Here is a 26,271-nt window from a genome sequence, read left to right on the forward strand (position 1 = left end):
ACAGTCAAGACCCTGTTTCATAAAACTTCTTACCAATATCGAGTTACAATAACTGTTCAAGTTTACTGAAAACATGGCATTTAATTGGCTGAGAGTAACTTTGTCATAGGAATTGAGCATTTGTTATTGATCACTTGTTATTGATAACAAGTTTTATGAAATGGACAAAACAATCTGGAACTTTTATTTTGTATTTCAGATGAAAATGTTCAACTTCATTACGAGACCAGTTGAAATTAATGCAATATGGAAGACTATATTTGAAAAGTTACGTAACTAGTATTTCATTACATACGTCTTTAATATAATTTCAGCATGTACATGATCATGTATGTCCTTTACAACGATCTCACACACATCAAATACAGATAATTTCTACACGGCTAACATCTATTAGAAATCTGTGCACGATACCCGGTACATCTTTTTCACTGATCCGTTTCTCTCATTTATCTCCCATATGGTCACCGTGACGGCATATGGTAATTACTAACACAAACGCTTTCTTCATCCTACCAGGTCCCCATATCTCTCCTGGGTATGGAGTGGCAAACATAGATTAATGCCTTGCTAAAGGACATTAGTGCCGTGTTCGGGATCTTTGCTTTTCTAGTCAAAGTGTTAAAAGCACACAACTACGAGACCTCAACATATCGATTGACACAATGTATGACACATTCTCTAGCAGCAGTGGTAAATATCTTACACTTAACTAATTAAATTAATAACTTCAATTGCTATACCCAAACCTTAACCAGATACATTATCTACAACCAATTAAAAGCATTCCTCACAATAATCCTATATTTGACAAAATAACATCTATGAGTCAATGAGGCACAAGAAAATGGTTCACCTATTTTGCAAGAAAATATTTCCAGCCACTGAAATGTCCAATTTCCATTGGAAATAATCTCCTCGTACCGGTACTTAATTTTTCCACAAAAGGAAAGAAATTACATTCATATGAAAAAGCAATTTCGCTGTTCAATTTTTTCTTTTGCCATTCATCTTAATAATAAATTCACATCAATCTTTACAACTTTACAGTATCAAAAATAAGCTCCTACTACAAACTCTGTGCACATCTACAGGTGTATGTCAAACATTCTTCAGAAGCATATGGCTGTTTTAACAATTTGTCTATGATATAAAGCCTTGCTGAGCCCCAAGCCTACAAACATGGATCAAAAATGACATTTTACAATACAATTTTCTATCCAAGCCCATGTTTCATTGCTTATCTTGATACCCTCATTTTTCCATGATTTCTTACTTCACAATTTCAGAACTCAAGTAGAAAGACAAGTGTTTTTGTCCATAAATATTATGGGAACAAAATTATTTGCTCCATAAAAAAAAAAATATATGATGCAATGTGCCTATGGCAGTGATACCATTGGTTGATCAAACCTGCAATGCTGACTACCTTTATCCTTAAAACAGAACAAGCCATGCGATTACAGTGCAAGCCTTAGAGTGGCCACCTCTCCAGAAAGGCCACCTGTCTAGAGTGATCATCTATACATCTATTGCTTCCTCTAGAAAGCATATATGTCTTGCAGAACTTGTTTGGAAATGCAAGCTGTATACAGTGAGTATCTTTCATCTGCTTTTCTTAGAAAGCCTTCCAGAGGTAAAGGACAGATGCAACGTCAGTACTGCGACGCTACCTACACCGTCCCTACCCTATCTAATCTAAAAGCTTCCCTAAATGGCCTATCGACTCGATGTAAAGGTCTGGCACCAATTCCCTCTCCTTCTCTTTCTCGCTCCCTTGGTAACCGAGGATCTCTTCCTCACTCGTCACTCCCGTCAGAACAGCCAGCGTCTTCAGTCCACAGTTCTTGCCGAGGAGGATGTCTGTGTTCAGGCGGTCTCCAATCATTATGGTCCGTTCAGGGTTGACATCAAATCTATGTTACAAAAAAATAATAATGAAAACAATATATGTTTCAGGCAATCTCTGATCACTGCAATTTGTTCATGCAGAGTCGACGTCGAACCTATGTTTCAGAACAAATTATTAAAACCATGTAAGCTTCAGGTAATCAACAATCTTTATGGTTTAATCAGGGCTTAAGTCAAACTTACTATACATTTCTAAATTGAATGAATGAATTTATCAAAGAAATGTTTTCATTAAATTCAATTTAATTTACATGCATTTGTCCATAAAGTCACATGAGTACATCTATATACAGTGTATCATTTCGAGTATCTAATGATACTAACAAAAAATCAACAATTATCCCATGACAAGGGTATATAAAATGTTCATACATGTAACTAGTTGCCCTGCTGAATTTTTCCTTGGTACAATTTCTACAGAATTTATAATGGAAAGAGGAAACATAAACTTACTTTTCTTGGATACATTCGAACATGAACTTGCTAGGTTTACCAAGAGTCGTTGCAGTCCTGTTTGAGGCAACTTCTACAGGCCGCACTAGTGAACCTGTGCCTGTGTTTCGAGAATACATGGAAAACAGAAAAATACAGACATAATTCTATTTAATGTATTTATTTTCCCAATGTATGTTCAATGGATATTTGTTTGGCCCACATGTTAAATAAAGGCTCAGACATAATAATCAGAAAAAGAATACAAAACGTTGATTAATTATGTGATGACAAAATAATAATGATACATAATATTTAATTTAACGTTTGATTACGGCTTGTTTCATTTCCTTAAATTTCATAATTTAGTCGTCTTCATGCATAATTATATATATGTTTTAATTGAATTGAAATATACAATGGAATGGGTTTATGAAGACAGATTTTCTTGTCTTCCTTTACATTTTTGCTTTGTCACCTTACTTTTTAAAACTTTACCAATAATATAATCAAACAGGATTGACAAAACATACTTGAGATACTTATCAATTCCTCAATATTCTGCTTTTAATGAAATCATATAAATCATTGTGCATATGATTTGAAAAAGACTAAACAGGATCTGACAGATATACATGAACATGTACATGTATACTGAATGAGAGAAAGAGACAGACAGAAAAAGGGAGAGACAAGCAGAGAGAGAGAAAAAAAAAGAGAGAGAGTGAGGAGAGAGAAAGAGAAAGAGAGAGAGAAGAGAAAGAGAAAGAGAGAGAGAGAGAAAGAGAAAGAGAGAGAGAAAGAGAGAGAGAGAGAGGAGAGAGAGAGAGAGGGAGGGGGGGGGGGGGGGGGGGGGGGGGGGGGGGAAGAGAGAGAATTTGAGAGGAAGAGTCAAGAGCACAATAGATGTACCGGTAACAAGAAATTGTCTTGGCCAACAGAGTATTAAACACAAAATGCAGTTAAGATAAAACAGGAAAACAGACAAATACTATCCATCATAATGATAAGATTGCAGGGCCTTCAGAGAGAACAGTATTGATACTGATGAGGCTACAAGACATATTGGCCCGAATTCACAAAGGAGGTTTAGATTTAACCCAGGCTAAATCGCGTCATAATACGTCATAACCCCGAGCTTTAGACCATGGGTCATTATTTTGGTATTCACAAAGGAAGTTTAGATTTAACCCAGGCTAAATCGCGTCATATTACGTCATAATTTTAGCCTGCTCAGAAGGGTGGTTTAAACAGCGGGCTAAATCTAACCCACGGTTTAACCCACGGTTTAACGCGTCATATGACGTCATACCAGCGAGCTTTGGCTTTTTAGCGCAGACGACCGTACAAATTTTGTTGACAAATTTGTGGTGAAACAAAGTGAAGAGACCTTCACAAAGTTGCTGTTTTTTTCAACTTTGATAGCCTACATTGTAAGTATTTTTAGTTATTCACAACATATTTGTACCATATTCTCAGTTCTGCTACAATGGAAGCCCAATTGAACATGATTTATATGCGTAAAAAGTGCACGAATAATAATCTTCATCGTAAGTTGCACAGCCTTTGCGAACATTGTCGCAGAACCTAACGCAGCTCGGACCCATGCGTGTGTATTTGTGTTGTGTTGTTTATGTAATCCTGCGAGGCAAGGCAATTTCGCAATAACTGCGAATGTGCCAGCTAACAATACGAAATTAGTTATAACATCACACAATTGTGTGATTCGGGAAGAAAAATATGTTAATCATGACATTTGAGACATTCCTGGCCTCGGGGGGGGGGGGGGGGGGGGGGGGGTAGCGACAGTTCCATTTGTATTTTCTGCTCTGCTGATGCTGCTTCTCATCTGACTAACGCGTAGGCCTAACGGAGAACGAAAAATGCCGAAATGAAAATGAAAATTCTTCCACACTGATGGATTTTACTAGACTAGTCTAGAAGTCTAGTCTAGGCCTACTATATATACAGAGGCCTGGTCTAGACCTAGATCTAGACTAGTCTCTAGTACTACTAGGCCTACACTGACACTCAGTACTGACTGAATAAGACCTGAGCTTGAGCTCGAAGTCGGTGGCAGTGAGACACGCAAACACGACGTGGGCCTAGGCTAGATCTAGATGATAGATCTAGGCCTAGACTCTAGGTCTAGATCTATCTAGATCTAACGTTAGTCCTCAGTTTCAAGAAATTAGTCAAAGCACGCCAAACCATGGCATGAATTTATTATAAGTATTTTGTAAATTATTGTAAAAGATGCAGATCTAGATCTAGATCTAGATCTAGAGGTCTAGAATCTAGACCTAGACTAGTCTAGAGTAGATCTAGAGGGTCTAGATGATAGATCTAGACTAGTCTAGTCTATTCTAGATTTAGAAATTGAAATGGAATAGGGGGCCTAAAATATTTTTCAAAATAGACCTAGGGTCCAGACCTAGATCCAGTCTAGGTCTAGTCTAGATCTAGGTCTAGACTAGTCTAGTACTCTAGACTTTCTAGATCTAGAACTAGGTCTAGGCTATATCTAGACCTAGGCCGTAGGGTCTACCGGTATAGATCTCCGGCTCTAGATCTAGAATCTAGTCTAGACCCTATAATCTAGACCTTTCTAAAACTAGTCTACTTTTCATAAATTCATGCCAAGCCCGCGCCGATGGTTTGTTGTGTTCTGTCTTGAGAAGTTGAGTGTTTGTGTGTCTCACCGTCACTGAGTTCGAGCACAAGTCTGAGCTGAATGAGAGGTACTTTGTCTTTAGGCCCATCTAGATCTAGATCTAGACTAGACTCTAGTACTGACTGTCGAATGTCTCTACACTCAACTCCTATAAATTTATACTAGTCTACATCATGATCATGTCTAGGCCTAACTGTTACTGTTAGAGTCTACATCAATACATTGTTGTAGACCTACTTGAATTTTGAAGCAAGTTTAAAATCTGTGCAAGCAAATAGCCAATAAATCAATGTGTGTTCTTCCTAATCTACATGTAATCTTAGTTAAATTTAACCTTTCACATGGGACATCAAGTGCTAATTTACATGTACATCTACATGTATCTAATTTCACATTTTATCAAGCATGAGTAGATTTTTAACAAAACATGACAGGAATTGGCCCCTACGTTCTTATGGAGGTTCAGTGACATCATCTTTTCTAATTGCCCAATAGTATGAATCAATAGCACTCATTTCTTTAATGCAATCAAAGTATCGTTAATATTTTTTTTAGAGTTTGCAAAAGCTATTCAAAATCAGATTGTCTACAATACAAAGAATGCAAAACATGTAATATCATAGGATTTATTTGATAAACAATGAATGATATTTTTTCATTTCATGTTCTAATTTTAATTCACTTTTTTCTATTTTGTTGTGACAGAGACAGCATGGCTGAATATATTCACCATCTCCGCCAGCTTGATCGGAACAGAGAGTTGATAGGCAGACCTCAGAGAGGCCTTCGTGACCCATGAACCCTTTTGAAGTGTATGGTGATGAGTCATTTCGGACCAGGTACTGGTTTTCCAAAGAGACAGCGCTCTACCTCATCAACTTGGTGGATGAAGAGCTGAGGAGGACGACAGACAGAAACGACCCAATACCTATACAGGTAGTGACAGCACTTCGATTCTATGCTTTTGGTGAGTAATTTACCTTATTTAGTATTTAGTAAATTTCTATTTAATCTGGGCTGAGCGAAAAAGTAAAAGGGTAAAATTGCGGTTACCATGTTTTGCGGGAGGTTTTTTCATAAACCGGGAGATTCTACATCAAAGCAGGAGGAAGGGCGTGGTGGCGTGAGACTCCCTCTAAATGCAAGAGGGTTGACAGCCCTGATTTAATAAAAAATCTATTCTACAATTTTAAGGACTTTAAACATTTCTCAGTTTGAGAATTTGATCTGGCCATGTAACTTGTAAGAAATTGTACTAGTTGATATTTCACTAAAAGGATTTTTTTTTTTTACAGGGTCATTCCAAAAGATGCATGGTGATGAGGCACAACTTTCACAGTCTTCTGTATGCAGAGTCATCAAAGACGTGTCAGAAGCGTTTGCAAGAAGAAGGAAACAATTCATGAAGTTCCCAACATCAAGAGAAGAAGTAGAAGCAACACAGCAGCAGTTCTACCAATACTGCAGGTTGCCAGGTTTTCTAGGTGCAATTGATAGGACTCGTGTCTACATCAGGAGTCCTGGTGGAGATCAAGCCCTGTATTTTATTAATAGGAAGAACAGATACTCTATTAATGAAATGAAAATTTTCCCTTTTTTGGAGATGCTCCCCATTTACTTTTAATGCAATTAATTAAATGACCGATATGGAATTGGTTCACCCTTTAGTTTCTCTAAACGAAACGTACACCCATGCAGTACTGTGGTCTGAAACAATTAGACCGTATGATTTGAAATCTAATGGTTGATATAGTTCCTCCCAAAAACATTTTTGCAAAAGGTACCAACCACTTTGAAAGGGAAATCGTCATCATCTTCATCATTATCAACATCGTCACTGAAATCGTTATTTGACTGCTTCATCACCATCGCCACCGACAACATTGCTGTCATCATTATCATCACTGACATCATTATCGACTACAACATTGTCTTCGTCAATAACCTTGAATACTTGTTTTGATTATCCATATTAAATCGTCAATATTTAAATATAAATTTCTCTTGTTTGATGATGTGGTTTTTCTCGTAAAATCATTAAGTTAGGAGGTAAACGTTTTACAAGTGAATGACCTACTTTGTTTATCTTGTTTAATTATTAATATACCATTTGCTGTTATCTATTACTTATAATTACCCAGTACACACCATGAATTAAAATGGATTCGGTATGTTTCGCTAAATCCAAACACCCACAGAGAGAGAGAGCAAAAGATAAAGAGAGAGATGAAGAAAGAAGGAGAAAGGTATGTGTGAGAGAGAGAGGTGGAGAAAAAAGAGAAAGAAAAGGGGTACGAGAGGGGTTTAAAAAATGGAGTTCTAACGAAATAAAAAGATATTTGAGAGAGGTGGGGTGGAGAGCTGGTGAAAAAAGAGAGACAACAAACAAAAACAAGGAAGGTGAAAGAGTGAGAAATAGAGACGAAATTTACAAAAAAGTTCTTTTCTTTTTGTTTAAATCACTATTCCCTTGAGAAATTCAATAAAGCAGAAAAAGTAAGAAAAAAAATGAACGCCCCCCTAAGAAAAGAATTAATACAGCAAATAAACAAATTCAGAAAAAATTAATGCCCCCCCCCCTAAGAAAACAATTAATGCCCCCTCCCCCCTAAGAAAAATTAAAAACAAAATTACCCCCACCCCTAAGAAAACAATTAATGCCCCCTTCCCCCTATGAAAAAATTAAGAACAAAATTAACCCCCCTCCCCCCCCCTCAAAAAAAAAAACCCATCCCCTAAGAAAACAATTAATGTCCCCTCCCCCCCCCCCCCCCCCGAATTAGGCCTAATAATTCTTTATCACATGTCAAGACTGCCTTGTTTTTGCTGTCCTCCTATTTTATGTGACCAGTAAGCCCGGTTTTTTTTCTCAATACATCTATGCATAGTATGCATTAATGCCAGTATTCTCTATCAGATAGTATTTATCGTAACCTTTCAGCCCTTTCTTTCTACATAATCAACACATTCAAACGTCATCGATCGCTTTCGCTGCCTCTACGGAGTCTACGCTATATATAACACAAGTCTACTCTTACTTCGGATTGATTAATTGCTAAACTAAAGTGTGACCTACGCTCTAAAATCATCATAACAATCAACGAAAATGTGATCATATAGCTCTAAAATGAACACTACATCATAGAAATTTTTCACTCTGGTATAAGGGTCGTTTACAGAAGTTTTTTGTGGACTCTTCCACGCAAACTGTCGATGTTTAGTGTGTTGTGATGCCCAGCTGATCATAATTATGTCGGACGATTATAGGCCATAAATTAACAACGATAGTGAGGAATTATTGAGGTAATTTATGCGAAATTCTATAATATTTTGAGGACATCTGTCAGAGATCTGTTTTAGTATGTGAATAGTGGTTTAAAGTCTTATCTCAACTTAGAATCGGTCGGTTTTCAGTCTCTACTTGTAGGCGAAGAGTAATAGCCCAAATACAACTGAATCTGGACTTAGCAGACGACGGTGAACTAGGTGGAGTAACCAAGTGTACTGAGCGCGCATGCTCAGTTCAGTGCTTCAATTCTGCGCACGCTCAGTTTATTTTGTTGCTCTCTTAGGCATGCTTAAACCGTGGGTTAAACTGTGGGTTAGATTTAGACCATGGGTTATCTAACCCACGCTTTGTGAATACCGAGCGAGGTTTAAACCGTGGGTTAGATTTAGCCTGGGCTAAATAACCCAGGGTTAGATTTAGCCTGGGTTAAATCTAAACCTCCTTTGTGAATTCGGGCCATTATCATTATCATACAGTGAAACCTGTCTATAGCGATCGCCCAAGGGAAACACAAAAAGTGGTCTTTGTAGACAGGTTCATTTAGTACACGTTTCAATGAGAAACCATTTCAAGGGAGACCAAAAATGTGGTCTTTGTAGACAGGTGGTCACTAAAGCAGGTTTGACTGTAATATGATTACCATTGCAGGGCTCGCAGAGAATAGAATTGATACTGATGAGGTTACCCTGGGTTAACCAGACATATTATCATTGTTATAAGTATAAACCTGCAGACCGTTTTTTGAAACTCATAATTTTTACCTGGCATGATGAGTTCAGAATTCCTCATGGGGAACTGCTGATCGATGTTGGTTCCGATGAAAACCGAGTTGGGCCTCTTAAGATAGGACGCTGCCTTGAGAAGCTTCATAAAACTGAAGTATTGATCAAACCCTACGACGACCCCATTAACCTGTGATAACACAATAGAGAGTAGATAAATAATAGATATGACTTACACATTAATGATGATATGCTGACGGTGGTCTAGTACTTAATTTATACTGGGAATCTCGCTCAACAAGCCGGGCTATTCCGAGATTCCTGATTTTTCCCTCTCAGTTTAATCAAGCAATATACAATATTTTGTCTTATTCTCAAACTTACATGTACCGGTACTATGTAAACTACTTTTGATTCGTAGATACTTATCAATATTTGTTACATGTATAATTTATTTGTTCTATTGTATATTGTAATATTGTATGGTCTATATATTTTATTTTAAAATTTTGATATTTGAGTGGAAAAATATAAATCAAATCAAATCAATTATTAGACAGTATACCGAAAGGAATCGAGTCTCCAAACAATTCTTGAGTGCTATAATGGCAGCTGTGCTATTAAAGGGAAAGTCCACCCCCAAAATAAGTTTGTTTCGATAGAGGCAGAATAATAAAAAAATCAGGTTAGTGAAAGTTTGAGCAAATTCTGAATGAAAATAAGAAAGTTATGAATTATTGAAGTTGTGATCAATCAAACACAAATTGGCAACTCTATGACGTATCATGCGAGCTCAACTTCCATTTGCTCAGTACTAAAAAAATCTAAAATTTTCATTTTCCCTCAAGAAAAATTTCAACCATACATGCACCCTAAATATAATAATTGCAAATATGTTTCTATACTCCCCCTGCAAGGAACAAATATATATTCCGTCATCAATAACGAAGAAAACATGATTTTATGGAATATTATGCACAAAGCAAATGAAGGAGAGCTCGTATAATAAGTCACAGAGTTGCCAATTTGTATTTGATTGATCACAACTTCAATAATTCATAACTTTCTTATTTTCATTCAGAATTTGCTCAAACTTTCACTCACCTGATTTTTTTTATTATTCTGCCTCTATCGAAACAAACTTATTTTGGGGGTGGACTTTCCCTTTAAAAGCAGAGGTAAGAATGCTGGATTGCCAGGAGTGGCAATGTGCAAGACATGACTGCTAAAAAAGAACCCACTATTAAGTTGTTGGTGTTTTGTTTATTTTGTTCATGTTTGGAAAGTACACCCTGGCATAAAGTTGGCTTACCGGGATACAAAAGCATAAAAATGAGAAAAATGGATCAGAAAAAATTTGATGAAAATCTGATAAAATATCAGAAAATTATGAAGCTTTAAAGTTGTGGTCGTTAAAAGTGAAGGCAACAGCAAGAATATCTTGTGTTTAATATGTACTCAACATATTATTAAAATTTATTATTAATATCATGCTCAATATGATACTTACATCTGGGTCTAGAACTACGTTGTCAGCCCGATGATCTAGAATTTGACCTTCAACGTTGTCTGGCTGTAATGAAGATAGAACAAAAAGATTGAGTGGGAGTGATAGAAAGATAAAGAGGGAGAAGAGAGAGATAAAAGAAATAAAGATAGATCAAGATGCTGCTACTACTACTACTACTTCTACTACTACTAGTACTAGTAGTCATACTACTACTACTTCTCCTCCTACTACTACTACTACTTCTACTACTACTACTACTACTACTACTACTACTAATCTACTTCTAATACTACTACTACTACTACTACTACTACTACTACTACTTCTACTACAACTACTACTACCACCACTAGTACTACTACTTCTACTACTATGAAAACCATTATACTACTACTCTTACTACTCTTACTACTACTATTACTACTCTACTACTACTACTACTACTACTACTACTACTACTACTACTACTACTACTACTACTACTACTACTACTAATACTACTACATCTACTATTACTACTTTTACCACTATTACCATTAACACTCCAAAATGAAATTATGGTCTTAACTGCAGAATAACAACCATGTGTGCAATGTGGTTAGGGTCATAGTCGTGGAAAGGGGGAGAGTAATGTTTAGGTCTAGGATTAAGGTTAGAGTTACGTGTGGCGCTTCATTCTGCAGGTGTTCCAAATAACCCCATTTTTTTCAAAGGAGACTATAAAGTGCCTCACCCCTGTTCCTATGTAGTCGATACCATGAAGCTTCATCTCCTCTTCCAAGCCCGACATCCCCATCAGGTAAACCTTTCCAGTGAAGTTGAGCTTGTGCTTCAGATAGAGGGCAGCACAGTACGCAGTCCCAAAGATCTCGTCCTGAGGATTAGAAAAATGTCATACTTTTAACACTCATCATGCTCTAGGTTTTGATTTTGATTTATTTTCTTGTGCATTCCATATACAGGTAAGGGTAATTCCATAAATTAGTGACCCACTTTGTGACATTTTTGGTGTCCCTGTTACATAAGGAACCCACACGTAAGTGGTTCGACTGAGTACAGACTTGAATAGTGGAGTATGAGTGTTACGGTAAGTGATTCTAGGTATGAGGATGCAATATTATGCTTGGAAATAACATTACAATCTCACTCCACTATTTAAGTCTTTACTCAGAGCCACAAATATGTGTGGGCTCTTTATGTAACAGGGACACCAAAAATAATTGGGTCCCTAATTTATGGAATTACCCATAAATATAAACAGTTTTTTGAAACAAAACAAACATAAAATACAAAATAGTACTTTCTGACAATGAATCACAAACAAGCAAAGATACATAACAATTATAATAGGGGGACGAAAACAATAATTTATTCTTGCCATTTCCACAAGATATTTCAATATATTTTATTGATCCACTTTTTAATTTATTGTATTTTAATGTAACTTTAATGTTGATTTTTATATTTTGTACATTCCATTTGTTTCAGCCTTTGGTTGCTATTTTCAATGTAAATTTTGTGATCAATAAACCAGTTCCAATTTAAATAAAATAAAAGCTAATTAATTACAAATAAATTAGATTGTATTTTGTATTTAAATGACTGAATGATTCTTCTTACCTTGGACACTATAAATCCCATTTTTGTGAATTTCTCCTGGTATTGAAGTCTTGACTTTGTGCTATTGTTGGTTACAAATATAGGTTGCTTGCCCTGCAGGAAAGAAAAATGACATGTGTACATCTGAATGCTTTGATTTGAAGGAAACAATATATGAAGGAAGTTCAGAAAAACAAAAACAATACTAAATTACACATGAATCAAATCTCTACATTTAGTTTCCATTAATCACATGTGTTTTTACTTGCACTGGACTTACCAGTAGCATATTTTACTGTAAATTGACAAGTGCTTTGTCAACACATACCATATCTGCATTTTATGACACTCCTTGCAATTACTCGCCACACCTACCATCCCAGTATAGCTTCCTGAGTGAGCTGCCAAAGGGATTACTCCATCAAGTATCAAGTGTTGAATTGAAACAAAGAAAACATAAAGGTAGCTTATTTTTAATGAGAAAATTTAGCAGTCTACAGGTTAACATAAATTGCAATGGGTTTCCTTTTCACAGAGAGTTGATGATTTTAAATCTTACACTCACCATCGACCTGAGTTTATTGATCGTCTCGGCAGCACCGGGGACTGCGATATTAGAATGCCACAGAACACCTGGAAATAAGGAATACAAATTAATATTTACTAATATGTTGACCCATTGCCTAAGAGAGGCTCTTGTTGTTCGAAGAATGTACATGTATCAAGTCTGAAGGAATGAGAGAAATCATTTAAGCTGAAATCTACATGTAACAGAAATGCCAAAGGACTTTTATTACTGGTATTCAAGATATCGGATCCAATAAAGGCAAATTCCATACCAGTACTTACAATTTGTATTTTATATTCCTTATTAATGGGGGGGGGGGGGGGGAATTCCTACTCTTGTTCTTTCTTATGAATGGTTCATTTTGAAATGTCTTTATAAGCAATTTCAGTCCTGACGATAAGGTGCTGTAAAAGTAGATATCAGAAAAATAGATAACTTTAACAAAGAGTGTGAGAAAAATGAGAAAAACTATAGAGATGAATATGCCATATTCATAATAAAAAATCTTGAATTGCTGTGTTAAATTATTTACTTTACCTGTTACAAATAATTATATTTTAATAGTCAAAATGCAAATTTCATACATTAATTGTTGCTAGGTAGGACAAACATTGTGGCTTGTCATACCTAACAATACAGATTGTATGCAACTTGAATTCTGACTTAGATTGAAATACAATTATTTGTAACACTTATTTGTGCATTAAATTTGAATACTTTAATAAATATGGCCCATTGGTTGTGAGTTTTTGGTGCCATAATTCCCACATTACTCATCAATTATTTTGCATAGTGTAAAACCAGAAACTTTGTAAAAATGAAATGTTCACAAATTTCGAAGCAGTCAAGATTTTTTAAAGTTTTATACTTTCACCATTAGGCCTATAGATTCTAGACTTAGATCTAGATTAGACTCGATCGATCTATTCACGATTTGAAAAAGTTTCTTGTTTTGAAATTAAATATTGCTGTCGTTTCATATTGTACAGTTTCTCCTTAAACAGGATTTGAAATTAACAAAAGTTACATAAATAGAAATTTAAAAGATAAAACTGAATATCATGCAATCTTACAATAGTCTACACTTTTTTAGTTTTACAAATTATTCAGTCTCTGATTTTGTTGATTGTACTTTTGTCCATTTCTCAGTCAATTCCTGAAATTGTTCAAGAAAGAAAATAACACTGACTTGAGTGACTTCAATGTGATAGTTTCATGTAGTTGAAAATGATTGGGCTAACTCTCATTTTATCATGTTACATCATCGCAACATGCATGTTCACCTCGCATCAATGCACAGATCTCAAGCGACACTGCACTACATGAATATGAACAGGTGGGGCTACAATAACAAAACGACTAACGAATTCGTGCGGATATCCATGTTTATCTATCATTAACATTTCTCACACAACTCACCATCGCAATCCAACAGAATTGTATCGATGGAATCCAGCAATTCCTTCATCAACTGTTTCGTCAATTTCCTGCAGGTAGCCATCATTCTTAAAATAATTGCCGCACTGTCGAAGTGTCACAGAGATCATTACGTAATCAACCGGCTTCTGCAAAAAGTGGGCGGGGTCGAGCGCGCCAAACGCACAATTACTTTCACTGTGATGGTGTTACTTTTCTGCTTTTGGGATGGGAGGGGGGGGGGGGGGGGGAATGAAAACAAGAAAACAAGCAATTTAGCCAGGCCGACACTACACAATCAAATTTCACTTTAATTAGGTCTAGATCTACTGCTTTTCAATTTGGTGTAGGCCAGTCTATTTAGCACATTATTATATTTTTTTTAATTCATGAGGGTTAGTGAGCACTATTTTTGTGTTGGCCCTTGAAAATTTGAAAAATAGCACCCCCCCCCCCCCTAGAGCGCCAAGGCAGGGGGCCCATCTCCCCAAAAAGGTAAAAATTAATGTGTTTTTACACGTTTTTCCCCCAGGGATCCACCACTTCCTGCAATGCACTCGCCATCTACGTATTAAGAGGAAGGGGGAGGGTTAGTGGGCACTATTTGTTTTAATCAACACCCCCCCTCCCCCTTGAGGAAAAACAAAAACAAATTTTGACAAAAAAATTGTTGTTGCTAGGGGTTGGGGCCCATCTTCTCTTATTTGTTTTAAAAAGCTAAAATTGTGGATGCCATATTTGTTTTTTACTTCTTTGGTTGGCACTTTATTAAAGATCACGCATGCCCCGACGCATGCATCGATTCGTCTAGAATCTAGATGGAACCATCGTCTTGATATGATCAAGATTGATTGAGTAGAACTGTATTTGTTCATTGATTAGCGAACATGTCTGTTTGATACCAAAGACCGATGGATGCCGTCTTAGATCTATGTTGGTATCAATATCAGTGCCACATGCAGTCTCGAGAGCGGATCACCTGAACAGGGGAAAAGTAATCTACATGAGACTGAGAGGAAAGCAGACAAAATCAGAGTAGTATGACTGAATCGTGAAAGTCTCTGTAATTTTACATAGTGGCGGACAAATTTCCCATTTGTTCCAACACAAAAAAAAGACTAAAATTTAAATTTTCCAAAAAATGTATGAACCAGGGGGTCTTTGCTAGCTAGAGGAGCACACATCATAGAATCGTTTTTTTTTAATTCAGATACGAAAAAAAAAATCACTTCCTGGGCCCCTTTTTATAAAGAGTTGAGATTGATCCAAATCAATCGCAACTTTGCAGTATCCTATCTTTTTATATAAATCACAAATAAGTTTTAACTTTTTACAAGACGGTGCCCATGATCTGTACACTCATTTAATTGGCAATTCCATACATTGTGCACTTTGAATGGGCTACCTTCACCTCATACCGACCTCAGCATGATAGAAAAAATAGCTGGTAGTTTCAATTCACCGTCACCGTCAATGTTGGAAACGGGAAGGGGGCGTGCAAGTGTGATAACAAAAAGATCTAGGAACGATTTTTCTTTCAACTCGAAATGATATTTGACGGCAAATCCTGGTCGACTTAATAATGGCGAGTGGACCTGCCGGCAGGCCACGGGTGAGGCAAAGTTCTTTTCGGAAGATGATCAATGAAATCTTGGACGAAAGAGGCAGAGACAAGCTGTGTCGATCGCTCCCTAGTCAAGGTAACGTCAACAACACATGAACACTGTTTCTCCGCTTCGCTGGCGCGTTAGTGCGCGCTCGACCTGCATGCAGCTGCAGGCTAGCCAGTCGATTTGTCAATGAACTCTCCATCAATATAATACATGCAGTACTCAGTAGATACAGGCATAGTCTACAATGTGTGTAATGGTGGAGGGTTAATATGATATCCTTTTTTTCAAAGGCTTATTTATTTAAAGGAATAGACTAGGTGACAGGTCTATTCTTCTTCAAATTCTAATTCTGGTTTACAGAGCTGCGTTTCTGTATTTTCTGATGTTGACTTGTGGAGAAAAAGAGAAGAACAGAGTGACACTGATAAATGTCAATAAATAACGCACTTGACTGTGGGGTTATTTGACAAAATGAAAGTGTTCTTGCAAGCTATTCGCATGTAATAAAATGAAGAAGGAGAAGAACAACAACAACAAAAACATTAAAAGGGGAGGAGGAGAAGTAAACGAAAGAAAACAAGAAGCTACAGGCTACAGCTTCAGAAACAGTGTCATAAGAGAGAGAGAGAGAGAGAGAGAGAGAGAGAAAAGTAAGATGAGAATTTATAAAGGTAGAAAAAGACCCAATCTGACATGAAAACTAAAGCAGAATAAAATTGAAAGTCTTTTTTTTTATTGCTCACCAATTCTCTATTTTTGCTATTTCATTTGACCCAGATGGATTCGGTAGGATTCCTATGGAAGTGAACTGTTTCTGGGCCAGGCTTTTTTCTCAGCATTTCGTAGCGGAGGTTCCAGAAGAATTAAGAGATGACATGCTCTTCTTCATCCATCGCAAGCAACCCACATCCAGGCAAGACAGACAGGTACAGCCCAAATTTACCAAACCATCTTTCTTCTCCCCCCCCCCCCCCTGAGCATTGTTCCAAAATGAAATGCATATATTTAAGAACCCTGTATAGAAATCTGCTCTCTCTCTGTCTCCTTCCAGCAGTCTCTATATACAGGCTTCTCTGTATCGATAGAGTCATTGTACTGGTATTACAACCAAAATGGTCTAAACAGACAGGGATTGAGGCTAGCAGAGATATATGGATGCTAGGCGTTGTTGTGTGCGCCTGTAATCCAGCTAAAAGCATGGCCCTGGGAAGCGGGGGTGCTGGGGGTGCTGTAGCACCCCTGGAATCCCCCCCCCCCCGGTGACAAAATCGTTCCCAGGGCCCTGGCTAAAAGTGGAAGTTACAAACTGATTCAACCAAGGGCTAAGGTTCGAAACTGAGTCACGTCTTTTGGATGGTGACATTTAAAGGTCAGTCCCCAGACGTAAATAATCATATCTGATTGATACACGTCTGTAAAAACCCAATACACACATGCTGTTTGATTTGCCCTAAAAATGTATGTAATACTTTTCATTCACATGAGCTTATTTTTGATTTACTAGTCAGGGAAAATATGGATTTCTTGCAACAATTCCTTTACACATTACTCTGTTTGTTTTTTCCTTAATAATCAGCTCTGCATGTAAAAAAAAAATCACAGAATGTTTATGATCACCAATTTGTTTATCATCTAAATCAGTTTTACATCAAATTTTCCTTTCCTTCTTATTTCCAGCAAGCGAGATTGGAGGTGTTTCGTCAGGATTCTAAGAACCTTCCTAGTTTAGGAGAACCCAACATCGACTGGGAGGAAACAGTTTATCTTAATCTTATTCTACAACAGGTTAGTTTGCTTTTTATAAAAGAAATGGCTTTCAATTTAGTTTATTACATCTACATATAGTAGAATTTCATGGAGAGTTATGATTTAAGCCCTTAAAGGCAAAGATCACAGGCCTTAAATTAATCGACGGCCATCGACGGCCAGGCCGTCGATGCCCCTATGACTGGCCGCGGTGCCCTCCAAAAAAAGATAAATTCACGGCCAAAAAGGCCGTGCCCTTTTTTTCAAACTGGCCGACGTGCCTTTTTTTCCAACTGGACGTGCCCCTTTTTTAAAATTTGCGCACATAAAACCACCAATTGCGCCCATAATCATCTAAAACTAGACGGCAAGGCGCAAGTGTTTTCCGTGAAAATGCGCCCATAAATTATTAGAACAGTAAAAATACACGAATCACGAACAGTCTGCCGCCCACGAGCTCTCTTCTAGCTTCGTATTTAGTGCTTTAATAAGGCGCAAGTGCCGTGAAAATGCGCCCTTTGTTATTATATAGGCAATGCGCTAGCGCACGTACGTGCGCTAGCACGTACATGTGCTAGCACGTACATGCGTTCATGCGATCGCATGATATGCATGTATGGTGCATGCTGTTGACGCACGCACGTACGTACGTAAAAATCGAAGGCCAGGATCAAGAAAACAAATCGTCAAATGGAGAAATAAACAAGCATTCAAATAGTCATTAGAGATCTGTCGAGGTTTGTTTGTAGGTCTAGTTTATTATTTTATCTCAAATAGAATTTAGAATTATCTTATTAATAAGTTAAGAACACCTACGATGTTCTCGATCGTAGTTACTCTCATTTTGCCACTAGCCGACCTCGCTTCAAAAAGCTACCCCGCCAGCTTCCTAAGACGAACGTTTCGAGTCCCGGTAAAATTACGCGCTGCGAATCTCCGAGGGTGCATCGGTTTCGCTGGCAAACTTCCAGCCCTACAGCTTCCCACCAAAAGTGGCGAGAGTGTGTGTGCGAGGAACGATTTTGGTTTCGTGAATGCACGTTACGCAACTGAGCTGAGCGTGTCACTTTCAGCTGTCGTATGTCTATAAGGATATTTTTACATCTTATTTCATTAGTTAGGCCTATCTAGACCTTTCTATACAACAGTTAAAAAGATAATTTCTTCAAATTTGCTCCCACTACCGAGAGAGTGGCGGAAGGTTTGTGTGTGAGGTGCGATTTTGATTTGGGATACCCGGCCGGGTAAACTTGCCAAGTCCTTCTGACTTTCGATGTTTGTGAAATTCATTTGCTCATCAATATTTTTAGTTACTTTAAAATACTGTTTAATGTGCAAGTTTGATGTTCTTAATCAATCTTTCCTGTTCATATTGTTAAGATTAAAAAGTTATTAAATTGATCGTTCGATCTAGTCTATTCACATTATGAAATTAACATTTGTAGACTCTCTTTGAACTTATGATTAGATAAGGGGCATATCTGTTGCTCTGGTAAATTCCTGTGGCAAAAGGCAACTTAAAAAAAAAAATTGCCCCTTGCTCCTGGCTGCTAAATCTAAGGCTTGCGGGCCGCCGCCTTGTTTGTATGTACCGTAGACCTCTATACATTCTGTGAAGAAGCTGGTGCTAAAAGTCATGGGAAATTGATCCCGCACAAGTTTCATAAAATACACATGACATCTAACAAAAATAGAATCAATTTTTTTGGCCTCATACTCGATGCCCTTTTTGTAAAATATTTTGGCCTCGATGCCCTTTTTGTTAAAAATATTTTGGCCTTGGTGCCCTTAAAAATATGAGGTACTCAAGGCCAAACTGGCCTTGCCCTAAAAATGACGAAATTTAAGGCCTGAGATCAGTTTTGGAAACGCCCCCCTCTCAAAAAATGAAATGGAAGCTCTTATTACCAATCATGTGAAAGAATATGTTTTGACTATTAAATACATGATGATACAAATTTTGCCGAGAAACTGCCTACTAATTGATATATTTAGTAAATTATTATATCTATTTGGACCTGATAGATATCCTACATGTGTCGCGTAGTCCCATATACATCTTTCTGTGTACAGTGCTTGTAACTTTACCAAGAGTGGGCCAAATTTCTTATCATTTAAATGATTCCAGAACCTTGCAGTACACACCAATACTTATATGCTAGATGATCAACCTATTCTGATCGATTCCACAACTTTTCTTTCACGATGCAATCGCATGACCATAACTGGTCTTTATCTTTAAACAATTTTGTTTGGATTTCTCTTATTTAGAGTTGCTTTTTTCTGATATCTTTAGGATCTAAATACTTTTTGTGCGACTGTTATACAGTGAGTATAAGAAAAAAGTGTACCCAACTGTGGTAGCTTCTAAATAAAAAGTTATGAGCTATGTGACATTGAATCATATTTCATTGTAAAGGATTTATAACTGATACCCTAGCTGTCTGATGATACCATTTCCATAATTGTGCTGGCAAGGATGACTGTACAGCAGGCTTTTTAAAAAGTATTGTTAAAATCCTCTTGTACCAAGTTTGGGCTGAAGTAATGAATGTGGATCAAAGCTATTATGGATGTGTTCATTCCAAAAACAATTGCTAATTTGTTTACATTGACTGTCAGGCAGTTGAAGAAAAAAAGGGTGTTAATACGAACTCAAACTCAAACTCAAGGAAATGATTATTACAATTAAAATTTATGATATTATCTTCGTTATAATGATTACAATCTTGACTTGAGTCGCATCCCTTGTTTAGGGTAACCTTCTCATTGAGTGAAACAAAATTGATAGGGGCCATTCCATGAGAAGAAGGACATGACATCAAAAAAAGAAATGTACCTCTTATGTTAATTCTTTGATTTATCACTAACCTTATGCCATGGATGTTCATAAAACATTAGGGCCTTTCAAATTCAATACAATTTTTTTTTCATTTTTGTTGATTTCCTAAGATCTTAAACTATCATCAAAAACGTACATGTGGGACTGTAGCTGAAAAAAACCAATTTATTGCAGATTACACAGGATTCTTGTAATATTTTTTCCTGAAAATTTCGCTAAATGGAAAAAGATGAATATATTTCCATATTCTAAGGGGTCCTGTGATATTTAATCTATTACATAGGGGTGAAAATGGCCTCCGGACAAAATGTAACGCGAGTTACCGTAACGTGAGTTACCGACATATTTGCTTCCTGCATTTTACTAGTCCATTGTTTCTTATCTTTAATATTGTGATCTTATACTAGTAAGTCACAACCTACTATCAAATTAAAATAGGAAAGATTTTGTCAAGATTGTCTAGTATGAGGAGAAAAGAGGGTCTCGTAGAATTGACCATGTCCTTTTTTTGTAACGCGAGTTACCGAAATTCAATAATCCAAGAATCTAAAAATGTTTGTTCTTCAATTTTCTTTTTTGTTTCATTCAGTTGTTCTACCCTGTCCATGTTTGAAAAAAGTATCTTGTAGATCCTAGCAGTTCTAAAGATATAGGCACATTATCGTGTCAATGTACCCATTAAGTGTAACGCGAGTTACCATGGAATGGCCCATAGAGTTTATTTGGGATGTTATCTTTCTTCATGAAAGTCTGCTGTCAATTTCCAAGATATTTATCATCATATGTGTTCTTTCTTGCATTTGGGTGTAGCAACCTTTGAGTTTTCATTCGCTATTTGAGATAAACACCTTATGCTCCTTACCCGTGTGAAATGGCGCAGCTGACAAGTGATAAGAGAGAACTTAGCTACATGTATCATGAGACAATAGTTTACTAGACTGTTCAAAATAATTAAAGATTTTCCTGTGGATTGAAACAAGGTTCTATGAAAGCCTAGGATATACAAAGGATAATTATTCTTTATGAGTATATAACTTTAAATTGTGTGTGGAGAATATTTTTTATCCAGACATTGAAAGAGTTCACTTACATGTACATGTATGTGGTCATAGCAGTGACATTATTTGAGATTTATGCAAAGAAGTCATTATTTTTCTGGTTTGTTTACAATACAACTACATGTACCCCTTTGTTCACGTTCCTAATTCTGAAAGTTTGTTATTCAAGAGGTTTGCTGTCTGTAAATAAAATTGAACTCTATCATGCTATCACATTCAAAATTATGAACCTTCACAAAAACAAGGGACTCTCTGAACATCATTTAATTGAATTTTTCACACTTGCCATTTATTGACGTGGCTTCTATTAAAGGGAGTGTGTCATGACATGATTGTGTATTTCCTGTGGCCCTTCTCGGGGCCAATCGGGTATATTATGACTTCGGACGACGCGGCCACAGCATTCACGTGCATGCAACATACGCGAAACTGAAGCTTCGGTCTGTTTTGCGAATGCTAGCGTGCGCTGACCCTGTTAATCAAGTCCATTCGTTTACTTGCAGTTGTCCAAAAGAAGACGTAGATGGTGTTAACCAGTATTTGCCATGATACACTCCCTTTAAAGTAGCTGTACCTTTGTCACTTTCTTCTTCTCGTTTTTATTCTTTGCAGTACAACTACATCTTAACATGCGCCGTCTGCATCAAGTCAGAAGGGACGCTGACGATACTCCGGAAGCACACCGAGCAGGTCTTTGCCAGTCCCTCCAGGAGACGCATGGATAGCAAAGGAGAGGAGTCAGAAGTCTCCTATCCTAATATATTCTTCATCATTGATAACTTCGATGAGGTATGTATCCCATCTAACAATCCCAATTTGTCTTGACATTAATAATAAAAACGGTGCTTATAAAGCGCTTACCACCAAAGTCTCTAAGCATTAAGTGCATTCTACCAAAGTAGTAGGTATTTAACAATCACATCTTTTAAGTTTTTGTTCACAATTCGAGATGATATATATATATATATATATTGCATGTTTTGTTTCCTTGTTTTATTTAATCATCTGTTTGTTTTTTTGTTATAATTATGTATGTATTGTTAATTCTGGGGTCAATGTAGAATAAGGCTATTTGTTCTTTTATGTTGACCCCTCATTTTCATGATTTGTATTTATCTAATTGCTCTGAGTTGATTTCTCTTGATGATACTCTGTTGTGTATGTATTTTATACATTTAATTTTTTAGTGAAATAAACTGAACTGATCTGATTACCTTAAAATTATGTCAAGCAACATAGGTGTACATCATTTCCTTGAAGTATTAACCAAATTTTATTTAAATATCAAAACATTTTTGAAGTGTTTACGTGTTTTAATTTTTATTTGTCCTGAAAGATCTTTGGTGATTTCACCGTCCAAGAAGGCCAGATGTTCTGCGTGGAACTGGTCGCAAGCGAGAAACAAGGTCCATTCCGTAGCGTAGTCTTCCTGGGATCAGTGCGCCATGAAGCCCTCAAGAAAGTCTATGATAACCGAGTAAGTATTAGGTGATCAGAGTGTATACAGGTGACTAGAGTTTCGGTATCACATGACCAGAATGTACTTATGTCTGACTAATTAGAAAATAAGTCCATTCTGACTGCTAAGAAAGCATATGAATGCTTGTAAGTAAGCAACAGTAATGAAATTTTTAAAAGGTGCAACTTTATTTTTTATTTTTCATTTTTTTCAATTTCTTTCTTTCTTTTTCGTAGGCCAGTGTATCTTCGAAGGTTGCTAGCAAGGTGTCGATGGGGTTTTCCAAGGAGGGCGGGGTCGAGTGGAGTTCATTCGGATGAGAGGGCCAGAGGGCAAGGGTTTCGCGGAGGTCGCCGTCAGCCGGGCAAGCTGGTCCTCGTCCGTGGAGAGTAGTACGGAGGATGTGCATTCAGCGTCAGAAAGTTTTGACTCGACAACCGATGGGTAAGTTGAAATAGAACTTTTAAAGCCTGTCTGTACTAGTTTGGCCAGGGGATTAGACCTCCCTGCAAGGTCACTGACAGGTGGCTTTCTCATCAATTCAGCTCTAAATTAACATAAGAAAAATAGGATCATGGGGGACCAACAGGCACCGTTTTCTATATAGAGGGAGCAAGTAGCTATAAGTAGTACAGTGGGACTTTAAGGGAAAATCCACCTAGGTATCACGTAGGTATTCAGCGATCAAATTTAAAAATAAGACGGGGCCCAGGTATGAAAATGTTATGATTGCAAATCTCTTTATTGCTCGAATACAGCCCTCAACGTCCACAGGGAGCCTGCCTCGTGATGTCATCATAGGTTCACCGATCCACAAAGGCTTACGCAAATCTCAGTCTGACAGCGAGACCCTGTCAACGCTGACCAACGGCAAGGACGAGGAAGCGGCTTGCCAGTCAGAAGGTACAGGACCCTTTTTCATAAAATTTGATATCAATAACAAGTTACAAGCTACTGTTATAAGCTACTGAGATCATGGCATCTGATTGGCTGAGAGCAAATTTGTCATAGAAATTTAGCATTTGTTATAGATAAAAAGTTTTATGAAACAGGACCCAGATCATTGCTAATATTCATAAAAGTATGGTGGATTCACAATCCACAGTGCCATTTAGCATCACCAGTATTGAGGTTTCATGCGACGCATTATGGGAAAAAGTTGAAAAATGAATCGGCTGTGGCACTGTTATATATATATATATATATATATATATACCCCCAGAATTAAGGGGATATAAAGAGAATTTTTATGATGGGTAAGGTGTTAAAAGCTTTTCTGATTACAATGATATCAGTCTTATTGACCATACAGTACTTGCAATGCTTTGGTCATTTTGGCCACAATGTGGCCCCAAACGACCTATTCTATTGACTTATGTTCAAAATCAGATAAATTTTCAGTCGGAACCAATTGGTGGATGGGTTTTGACATTTAAATTCAATATAAAAATGTGCGCTGATGTCAGAACAATCAATCCCATTGAATGAATTAAGCCAGTTTCGACCACTTTGGTCATTTTGTTTCCAGGCTATCATTTTGCTACGCTGCACTAAGTCGACCTGCAAGCTGAAAAATTGGCCTGTCGCGGCTTAACGTTGGGGGGCTCTGTTAATCGTGAATCGACCCTATTGAATAATTTTATGTTCCTTCAGCTTTTTAATTTTATTTCTGGCGGTTTACCTTCCAGTGTTGTTGTCTCCTACCTCAAATCTTATCCTGTATACTATATTTATCCACTCTAACTATTTATTCCTTTTTTTTCTCTGGTTAAGACGAGGGACCCCCCAGTAGTTGGAGCAGGCGATGGATGAGACGGACATCAGATGCTCTCCTACGACTCACCATGCGTAGCACCCAGGTACCAGCCCTCAACGTTCATCTCACTTACGTAACTCTACCGTGGCATCGAATAATAGCAGGTGAGTCTAACGTAAACATCAAGTACTGAATTAGCCAGTATTGTTGTGAATAGTTTGGTTAACACTTACCGGTAAAGAGAAGGTCGAGTTCTGTGGGAAGAGGTGAAAATAATTTGTGAACGTTATCATTGTATCATGCAAGTGTGGAAAAACACCAGATAAAAAAAAAAATTTGCCTGAAAAGCATGGTTCTTCAATTGCCTTAATATTCTAAATATGGCATGCCACATCACAAAAATCAGGACAAATTTTTATGCCACATGTTTGTGTAGTCCCATATACACCTTTCTGTGTACAGTGCTTGTAACTTTACCAAGACTGGACCAAATTCCTAGAACCTTGTAGTACACACCAATACTTATATGCTAGATGATCAACCTTTTCTATCGATTCCACAACGTTTCTTTTACAATGCAATCACATGACCAGAACTCAACTTTATCTTTTAACTTGGCTTACGTAATACAAAATGGAGAAAAAAAATTGTAAAACATGTAATGATTATTTATGTACAGGGAATAAAATTTCCTAAATACTTTCATTCTAAAATGTTTTCTTCCGTCCATCTCTTTAGGCTCTGTCACTCCCTTGCTCTCTCCTGAACTTTCCCCTCCGTCTCACTCTCCTCCTCCTTCTATTAAACTTGCTGCCTTTTCATATTCTTTATATATTTCCTATGTTTGCTCATTAAGTGTATTTAACTGACCTGCACAGATACATGCACCATATCTTATATAAATATTTATATCGTTGTCCAAACTTTGTTGTTATCTTGTATAGATGTGCTGGAAGTCAAGAAGAAACCAGTTTTAAGCTAGCACACGGTTGCCATGGAAATGCCCTGTCACCAACCGATCCTTCTCAGGTTTTTAGGTAGTGTAGGAAACCCAGTACGAACAAATTAATAGTAGCTAAGAAATGATTTCAATTTGTAGTATTTTACAAAAACAACGACAATAACTTTTTTCTAGAACTATATATCATAGTCAAATTTTGTTATTTCATTTATTGAAACCCTGGACAAATTAATAGTAGCTAAGAATCGATTTTAATTTGTAGTATTTTACAAAAACAATGACAATAACTTTTTTCTAGAAATATATACATGTATATCGTAGTCAAATTTTTCAATTCCATTTATTAGAACCATGAAGCTCAGTAAAGAGTGCTGTATAGTATAGTATGTTACAGGCAATCTGTAAACGTGGATAATTTATCAGCTTGATATCGTATATCTTTATGCTTGTACAGATATGAACTGGTAACCGTGGCAGGTTTTGTATATGAACATAAACAGCAAATGCACGCAACACGTGTCGTATTCAGTGAGCTCCGTGGTAAAGGAAACAGAACTATGACATGCAGTACACTTAAAATCATCATTAAAAAAATGCAGCGTTTTTTTAAATACATGTAAATGAACAGAAACTGTGTGCAAGACTGGTCTTACATGTTGTATTCAATAAGCTCTGTGTCGCGTATCACACTTTGCGTCATCATTAAAAAAACGCC

The 26,271-nt window shown here is 37.0% G+C and overlaps 2 protein-coding genes and 1 long non-coding RNA gene across 4 annotated transcripts; 2 read left to right on the top strand and 1 right to left on the bottom strand.

Moving 5' to 3' along the window:
- Positions 1-255: 255 nt before the first annotated feature.
- LOC589691 (glycerol-3-phosphate phosphatase) lies at positions 256-14,206 on the bottom strand. The gene is made up of 8 exons (XM_030988817.1): positions 14,125-14,206; positions 12,703-12,770; positions 12,159-12,281; positions 11,272-11,412; positions 10,539-10,601; positions 9,068-9,218; positions 2,365-2,464; positions 256-1,916 (listed from the first exon to the last, which is right to left on the bottom strand). The coding sequence occupies exons 1-8, from the start codon at positions 14,204-14,206 to the stop codon at positions 1,694-1,696; spliced, it is 951 nt and encodes a 316-aa protein (XP_030844677.1). The 3' UTR covers positions 256-1,693.
- LOC115925470 lies at positions 3,408-7,015 on the top strand. Of its 2 annotated transcripts, XR_004064739.1 has the most exons (3): positions 3,408-3,776; positions 5,723-5,984; positions 6,313-7,015. It is a non-coding gene; the product is annotated as an uncharacterized LOC115925470 (long non-coding RNA). The 2 variants fall into 2 exon arrangements; XR_004064738.1 differs by lacking the exon at positions 3,408-3,776 and having other exon boundaries at positions 5,374-5,984.
- A 1,372-nt stretch (positions 14,207-15,578) lies between the features above and the next one.
- Positions 15,579-25,931, top strand: LOC581665 (uncharacterized protein KIAA0930 homolog). Its single transcript, XM_030989382.1, is given in 10 exon segments — positions 15,579-15,821; positions 16,512-16,660; positions 17,412-17,519; positions 21,993-22,169; positions 22,717-22,857; positions 23,076-23,126; positions 23,129-23,284; positions 23,598-23,742; positions 24,613-24,759; positions 25,540-25,931. Coding segments are annotated over 10 exon segments (1,230 nt in total). The 5' UTR covers positions 15,579-15,703; the 3' UTR covers positions 25,578-25,931.
- The last annotated feature ends 340 nt before the right edge of the window (positions 25,932-26,271 follow it).

This window comes from Strongylocentrotus purpuratus, unplaced genomic scaffold, assembly GCF_000002235.5.
Source record: "Strongylocentrotus purpuratus isolate Spur 01 unplaced genomic scaffold, Spur_5.0 spur5_scaffold_18, whole genome shotgun sequence".
NCBI classification, from domain to species: domain Eukaryota; kingdom Metazoa; phylum Echinodermata; class Echinoidea; order Camarodonta; family Strongylocentrotidae; genus Strongylocentrotus; species Strongylocentrotus purpuratus.

Bases quoted from the DNA above. Each gene is read 5' to 3' on its own strand.
- LOC589691 (XM_030988817.1), bottom strand. From the start codon at position 14,206: ATGGCTACCTGCAGGAAATTGACGAAACAGTTGATGAAGGAATTGCTG. The intron at 10,602-11,271 runs GTGAGGCACTTT...TCTTCATTACAG, and splicing joins TCGACTACATAGGAACAGGG to CCAGACAACGTTGAAGGTCA. The intron at 1,917-2,364 runs GTAAGTTTATGT...TTTGTAACATAG, and splicing joins TTCGAATGTATCCAAGAAAA to ATTTGATGTCAACCCTGAAC.